The 8465-nt window shown below is 43.9% G+C and overlaps 1 protein-coding gene across 1 annotated transcript; it reads right to left on the bottom strand.

The window, feature by feature from the left end:
* Window positions 1–1190: 1190 nt before the first annotated feature.
* Window positions 1191–7628, bottom strand: LOC128737153 (uncharacterized). Its single transcript, XM_053831722.1, has 7 exons — window positions 7474–7628; window positions 3236–3325; window positions 3064–3174; window positions 2886–3003; window positions 2687–2832; window positions 2478–2626; window positions 1191–2420 (listed from the first exon to the last, which is right to left on the bottom strand). The coding sequence occupies exons 1-7, from the start codon at window positions 7561–7563 to the stop codon at window positions 1253–1255; spliced, it is 1872 nt and encodes a 623-aa protein (XP_053687697.1). The 5' UTR covers window positions 7564–7628; the 3' UTR covers window positions 1191–1252.
* Between the last annotated feature and the right edge of the window lie 837 nt (window positions 7629–8465).

Genomic DNA, 8465 nt, shown 5'->3' with positions numbered 1-8465 from the left:
AACAGCGAAGCAAATTGGTGGATGGTTCCGAGAGACGGCACAGATGCAAGCGACATTGGATTACTGGAGGTGTTCGTTTGCAGTCACCTCGTATAGCAATCGGAAGGAGAGGTCGAAAGGTTTAAACAGTTCGAAAGGGCATTATATTTGATAGCGAACGTTTATCATTACGTAAATAGTCTGCGTGCGTCGAGGGGCGTCAGATTCAAGGATACGGTTGGATTGACTAGTGCGGAAATCCAGAATGCGAAAATAATACGCGCAGTCTAAATTGTTTCCAGATGAAGTAGCGGAATTGAAGAAGAATATGGGACGGAGTAGATCACACGAGAAGTATGGATAGGAGCATCCAGCAGCCTAGCCTCATTTGCTGACAAATACGGAGCGCCAAGTCGAATGGTACGAGTACTAAATTCAGCTTCTGCTACTCTACTTCAACCATTCCACCGCTTAGTTGGCTTCGAGGTTTCGAGTATCTTCGAATCTTGGTTAGGCGGTGATGCTAGATAAAGTAAGTAGGATTGTTGCATTAGCCCCATAACTGTTTTGTACTCTAACAGCCGGCTGTGGAATCTGTCGATAAAGAAGGGTTAAGTCTTAGAAAGGACGTTTAAGCCCAAGGCTTTACTTTCGAGCAGAAGTGAAGACATCGGCAAGTATTTTGAAGAGGCAGATTACGAAGTTGGCTGTGCTGAACGTAGAAGGACCTGGTGACGCTGAACTGGAAATTAAGGCGACACGGGAGGGGGATGTTCGCCGCAACACCTTCGCGTATTCGAACAGCCTAAGTGAGTGAGCATGAGCCACTATCTATGCCCAACTATGCGGGCGATAGTGTCAAAGGGTATGCTTGATACTGGGCCAAATGAAAATTGTAAACAAACCGTAAAACTGTACTTGAATTAAGGTGAAGGCTTTAAATTCAAAATTATGCCTACATTTCTATTTTGGAATTATTCTTACGTCAAAGTCAAACTGTATTTATATATTCTTAAACCCAGATTGAAACTTACGCCAAATTTACAGGCTCAAAACTTAAAACTACATCCGAACTCGGATCTTGCCTAGACATTTAGAGGTCGACCTATCCCTATCCCAGCCAAGCCCAAGTTAAGATCAGATTGGATTTTTATCAGCCCTTAACAAATGTGAAGCAGAGGAGATAGACAAAAACCCTTCATGTAATCGGTAACTTATTTTATTTCAAGAACGACAAACAATAACAAACGCAAAATCAACCATATAACACCTATTACTTCGCCTGATGAAGATCCTTCCGGGCGATCGCCTCGATGCGGTACGAGTTCGGAAAACGCAATCGGAGTTCGATTCCAGCATCCAGCTGTGGATCGCGTTTGATGTCCGCATTGGAGCGCTGCCGATAGCGTATGATGTAACCCGGAATCATCATCCGTCCCCGTTGAGTTCCGGTTACGTCATCACAGCTCAGTCCACCGGATTTGCTGTTAAGGCAGTACACCTTTTTGCATTTGCTGCTACTGTTCGAATCTTCCGTTGATTCAGTTGCGGATTCCCACGATTCTCGGGACAGGCTTTTGTCCCAGTAGTCCGAATCGGGGAATTCGGATTCGTTTGAGCCGAACTGGATACACGGTGTTGTGCCGGAAGTGTGGACAGTAGTGGTCGGGGTAACGGTAGTGGTAGTGGTAGAGCTGGTGGTCGTTGTAAACAGTTTTGCACGTCTTTCAAATCCTTCATCCCAAGTGAAAAATTCGCCGGATTTATCGGTTGCGTCAGTTACTGCGGTTGCATTTTCTTCCTCGGATGATGCTCTTGCTTCGTCAGTTTCAGTTTCGTCTTCATGGGGAGTTGTCCCTTCATCGTCAGTGATAGTGTTAGGCTGAACTGTGGTGTTAGTATTGGCAGTTAATATGTTTGTATTGGGCAAACTGGTAGACGTTGGAATTGAAATCTCAGTAGACATAATAGGTGGCTCGGTTTCGGTGATGTCTTCATCAGTGGTAGTTTCTTCACTGCTGTCAGTCAACTCGGTGCTTAAGCTAGTCGATGGTTGAGTGACAGGTTGTGTTACACGAATAGTATGGGTAGTATCATGGGTAGTAGTTTTAGGCGTGGTCATTAAAGTGGATTTACGGGTTCTTGAAGTTGGAGTGGTTCTGATTGGTAGTGTTTTGGTCGTACGTTCTAGTTTTGTAGTTGTAAGTGAGCATTCTGAACCTGACATCAAAGTAGTACGGGAACAATGACCGTGTGCTATTATCGTAGTATTTATAGTACTAACAGCAGTTGTCAGTTGCGGAAAGCATTCACCATCTGACAGATTATGTTTTGCTAAGTAGTTTGAGATTATCTTATCTAGCGGTAAATAGAGACATTCATCCGAATGTTTCGGTATGCAGCGCTCGCTTTCCTCGCTATATTGCATCGAAGGAGGACATCTGTAAAAATGAACTTAACTATCTGATCGGATCCTAGATTCATGAAACTAATCTTACTCATATCGAATTTGAAAATACGATCCATCCATGTTAGGAATACATCGGTAGTATAGACTGCAATCGTTTGAAGTTCGGAACTGACCACGTACAACACATCGAGGGAAATATTCGCCACTGAATCGGTCGAAGATCTCGTACGGGATGGGCTGTTCAAAAGGACTATATTTAAATGGCTGTTCAAAAGGCGAATTATTACATACACTTACATAGCACCTAGTCATGGTGGTACACCGATGTAAATCCGGATGGTACATCGTGTGGTACGGGCACCGATAGACAAACTGTTGATAGCCATGTCGATACTCCTGGCAATCGTAGTAGAATGAGCAATTCGAAGGAACGGCAAATACACCTAAAACAAATTGATTCACATAAAGTACAAACACAAGTCATGCCATGAATTACCGGCTTGATTGCAGTTGGGGATAACAACATCGCAGTTTTCCGACTCGTCATAAACCCTGACGGTACTGGGTGGAGTACCCTTTCTTTCGACACACTTTCCTTCAGTTTCGTCGAATACCTGCAATCATTAAGCATGGATTCTTATAAAATTTTTACTCGTTAAGGCTAAAGTGCATACCATATCCGAGGGACACATTCCTATCATGACACCATCCGGATGACACACGTAGTAGAAATCGTTGCGATCGAATTTGTGCAGACCTTGGTCGTCGCTGACGCATTTGGCAGACTAGCAAAAAAGTTTGATTCGGATAAGATGAATTACAAGCATGGACAAAAAAAATACTCACGTGATCCGCAATGACAAAGTACCCTCCGCCAGGAAAATTTTGACATCTTCTCCTGAATCTATCGTAATATTCTAGTTTCGTACAAGGTTCCTGAAAAATAAGAACGAACATTTTGGTACCTAATGTTAATAAGTTTACAAAAAAAAAAAACAACTCTAAGTAGACTTGGTTAAATTAGTTGTATTTCGATTTGTGACGATACCGGGACGACAATCCAAGAAGTTAATGAGGACAGCGGTCAGTGGACCAACTATCTGGGAAGTTATTGAAACGCGAAGGAGCATTGGATAGAGTACTGCACTGGGTAAGTTCTGCCATGGTTTTGGAGGAAAAACTGACAGTGGAGGAGTGGATGGAAGATGTAATGACCGATTGTCGCACAGAACCAGGTATTTTCGTACGAAAATTGATGCGCATTATTTACTTTACGAAACAGAACATGGAGAAGGCGAACAAACCATGAACTACCCCGGTTATTTCGAGGAACATCCATTGTCTCGTGATTGGACGATTGCGATGGGCTGAACACGTTATAAGAATGCCGCAAACTGACCGAATAGGGACTGACGGAGAACCACGAGCGTGTCTGCTATTTACCAGTTTTCTCAGTTAAGAGCGAGAAAGTGTGGAGGATCCATCCCAGCCAGCACCAACTCGTATATCAATGTACGAAAATTATCGTAAATATCTCTTAACAAATTCGCATTCGTAAATAAAGCCTAATAAAGCGCGCACAAGTGGATATTCCATCGTTTATAATTCTGACAAACATACGATTTTCAGCACAAAGTTGTATAGCTGTATGAAGCTGGTCGCGCTTAAACGGATCTTATCGTATTGAAATACCTATATAACTAAATCGCTCAAAACTATTCCAAAACTATTATTTCTTTCTCTTCGAAAATATCCCCAAAGCCCCAAAGGAGGTCATCTGACTGACGAACTTCGAACCAAATCGACCATATTCTCATCGAGGGCCGGTTTTTCTCGAACATCACCAACGTATGCTCCCTACGGGGTGTGGATATCGGCTCGGACCATTACCTAGTAGCAGTACATATGCGCTCAAAACTATCGACGGTTTGTACCTCGCGACAAAGCCGCCCTCCTCGGTTAAACATTCGGCAGCTAAACAACCTGCCAGTTGCCGAAAACTACGCGCGCCTACTGGATGAAGCTCTGCCTTCTTCTGTTGAGCCAGATGCTTCGACCCTCGAAAACGAATGGAGTATGATACGTTCGGCCGTCAACGAGGCCGCAACTGCGGTGCTAGGAGTAGCAAGCTCAAAAGCACGAAATGATTGGTTTGACGGGGAATGCCAATAAGCGATAGAGAGGAAAAACAAAGCTTGGAAAAACAATCTAAGTATATCGACGAGAAAGAATTTGGCCATGTATCGACGAGCACGGAAAGAGTTGACCACGATCCTGAGGAGGAAAAAGTGCCAGAAGGACACAAATCGTGAGGAGCTGGAACAACCGCGTTAATGAAATGAGTAAGTTTTACGAGAAGGTGAATCAATCTCGTAATGGCTACATACCTAAAACTGACATGTGTAAGGACGAGGGAGGGGATCTAATCACAGACGAGCGTGAGGTAGTCGACATGTGAAAGCAGTATTTCGATGAGCACCTCAACGGCGATATAGCAGCAGGAGACGAAACGGAAGTTAACCTCGGTGTGCCTACAAACGACAACAGTGTGCCGGCTCCCGATCTCGAAGAGATCCGGCGAGAAATTCATCAAATGAAGAATAATAGAGTCGCCGGAAAGGACAGACTCCCGGCAGAGCTCTATAAAAATGGCCGAGAACCGCTAGCAACGGCACTTCATTGGATAATTTCTAGGATTAGGGAGGAGGAGAAACTACCGGAGGCGTGAATGGAAGGTGTAGTCTGTCCCATCTACCAAAAGGGCGACCGACTAGATTGCTGTGATTACCGCGGAATCACGTTGGTCAACGCCGCCGCACGTTGGTCAACGTGCTCTCCCAAATTTTGCTGCGTCGTCTATCCCCAATAGCAAGAGAATTCGTAGGGCAGTATCAGGCGGGTTTTATGGGGGTCCGTGCTACTACGGATCAAATTTTTACTCACCAACAGTCGAGAGTTCAGCGTACCCGCGCATCATATTTTCGTGGATTTCAGAGCAGCATACGATACAGTTGAACGCGAACAAACTGACGCGGCTGATCGAAGCTACCCAGGAGCGAGAGATGTGCCACGTGCGCGTTTTGGGGACGCTCTCGAGTCTTTTCGAATCGCACAGAGGGTTGTGGCAAGGGGATGGACTGTCCTGTATGTTATTCAATATCGTTATTAAGGTGTGATCCGGCGAGCGGACATCGAAACAAGAGAAACGATCTTCAGTAAGAGTAGCCAACTCCTAACCTTTGTAGACGACCTCGAGATCATTACGTTAGAAACCTTGGAATGGCGGAGGTAATCTACGCCAGACCAAAAACGGAGGCTAGGAGGATAGGGTTACAAATCAATGCGTTGAAAACCAAACATATGGTAGGAAAAGACTCCAGAAAAAGCAACGTTTGCCTCCCACGAACAGTGACTATTGACGGCGATGAACTGGAAATGACTGATGAGTACGTATATCTGGGATCTCTGGTCACCGCCGACAATAATACGAGTAATGAGATCCAACTACGTATTCAAGCTAGAAATCTAGCCGACTTTTCTCTCCGCAAGACGCTTCGATCACGGAGCTTACGCCGCCGCACAAAGGTGACGATGTACAAAGACCAGTAGTCCTCTACGGACTAGAGGCAATAACTTTGCTTACGGATGCATTAGACGTATTTGAACGAAAGGTATTGTGGCCTTTTTTTGACGGAGTACGAACGTATGAACTACGAGTAGCAGGCACTGTTTGGAGAGATTCACATCGTACACCTGGCGAAAGTTGGAAAACTACAATGGACTGGCCACCTCGAAAGGATGCCGGATGACTGTACAGTGAAATTCGTTCTCTTCAAGAATCCTACCGGCGCACTGTGGGATGAAACCCAACTTGTATTGGATTCCAAGCTTTCGATTTTCAAACCAAAATTGGGTCAAAATTTGAGTCCAAATTTTAGTCTAATTTTGTTTTAAATCGTGGCTTAATTTTGAATTCACGTAAGAGTGTTCATTGTAGTCCAAATTTGAGTTCAAAATTAAATTGAAAGTTGAGACTGTATTTTAGTCCAAAATTGAGCCCAAAAGTCTTTTTGAATTGACTCTTAAATGGAGCCTCACCGGCGCCAGGAATAGGGCGGCCCAACGTGCTAGATGGCTTTACCAGGTTGAAGCCGACTTGCGTGTGTCGAGACGCGCAACAAATTGGCGACGAGTAGCTCAGGACCGTGTACAATGGAGAGGAATTCTTGATATGGCAAGAGCCACTCCAGCTCTCGGATGTCAAAAATAAAAAAACTTGCAGAGTCACCATTTGTTTATATACTTCAAAGCGGCGTACGATTCAGACGACAGCGTAGAGCTATCGAAGAGGCGTACACGCGTCTTAGGGAGGAAGCTGCGAGGAAAAGGATTATCATAAATTCTACCAAAACAAAGTATATGGTGGCTGGTAGAGAGCGTGCTAGCCCTTCGGGCGTTAAAACTGCGGTGGTGATAGATGGAGATATTTTTGAAGTGGTCGGTGAATTTGTTTACTTTGGTACGGGCAGCTAGCGGTTATCAGCAGGGCCTTCTACGTATCATGTAGTCGACTGAGACCCCTTAGCCTGCAAATCCGTACGAAACTACAGCCATGAAACCATGGTCGTTGAAAGAAAGCGACCGACGAGCTTTTGGCCGGATCCCGGATGCAGGATGAGATATCATCGAAAACAATATTCAGCAGACATTCCGACAAAGGCCGACATCTTTATTCATCTTTGTTCAATGAGCGCTGTTGAGAGGAGGTGTGGCACGACCATTAGACCGACAAACGTGGAGACGGCTCCCAGCACTGATTTGCACTGATTCGATAAACGCATTGTCGCCGGAAAAGCAAAATAAGTATTTTATAAAAAGCTCCTACTAAATATACACATAATTAAAACCGAGATCCCCATTGCTTTATGTTTAGTATTGTCAATCGGCTAGCCCGTAAATATCAACATTCTCTCAACTATAGTTGCGCGATTAGGTTTTGGATCAGTTTTTCTTCAGCACCACTTGCCCACATGTTCTATGTTCGTCAATACTCCACTGGAAGGTCACATTATAAATTCGCTTACCTTACGCACAATCATTTCCGTTTCATTCTGCGAAGCAGCTGACACTGTAGCACTTATCAAAACAATTAGTACCGCAATTTTTCCGATCATGTTACACTCGAAAAATTTTCTTTCCCGTAAACGTTGTCGCCAACCGACTGCCAGCGAATAACTGGATCCGAAACATTCTTAGGCACGGCATCTTAAAACCGTCCGCCGGATGCCGTTCCGTGCCACAAACGGTACCGGCTGATGAAAGCGCGATAAAAAAAAAACGTCTACCGCAACATGGATGCTGATGGCACGTGAGGACACCAACGCCAACGGTACGCTGATCTCACGTGCCAAATCTTCTTGATGCAACGCTGCAGGTATGCAGCTTGAAAGCGTGCACCCGCGCGCGGGTGGCGTTCTTTCCAGACGAAAAGTAAAGAAAAACACGTGGGTCTTTTGATGCATTTTGTTTTGTTTACCTTTACTGTTAGATAATAATGCACTTACTACATGTTCATCATTAATTAAGTAATAAGCATACGGTTAGGTGACGATTGGAACCTAAGCTAAATTAATGTTTGAGATTCAGTATAAAAAAGTCAACTGCTTTGGTTCTAGTTTCAAGCAATTGGTGAATATTTGATAAGTTTCCAGTAGTGGCTAGATGTATTATATTTGGTTTCGTACTTTGTGGTCTCTTCATATTTAACTTAGCCTAACTTAAGTTTAGAGCTTATACTAAACTAATTAATTCTAGTTCGAATAAATTAAGAAGAGATTTGACGACTCATATACAGACACAGTTAGTGTCAAATCAATCACAATCTATTAAATCAATCTTTGGTTTAAACTGTTCATTCTCCTGCAAAACCAAGGGGGGCTTATCAAAAGTGTATTCCTACAAAAAAAAACACTCGTCTCGATTGGTCTTGCATTATTCATAGTCATCACAGTACTTATATGTATGAGCTCTGCTGTATTTTGCCATCAACATGGATAGGTTATGTTTTTTTACAGTG

This window comes from Sabethes cyaneus, chromosome 2, assembly GCF_943734655.1.
Source record: "Sabethes cyaneus chromosome 2, idSabCyanKW18_F2, whole genome shotgun sequence".
Classification (NCBI taxonomy): Eukaryota; Metazoa; Arthropoda; class Insecta; order Diptera; family Culicidae; genus Sabethes; species Sabethes cyaneus.
This window is presented reverse-complemented; position numbering and strand designations above follow the sequence as displayed.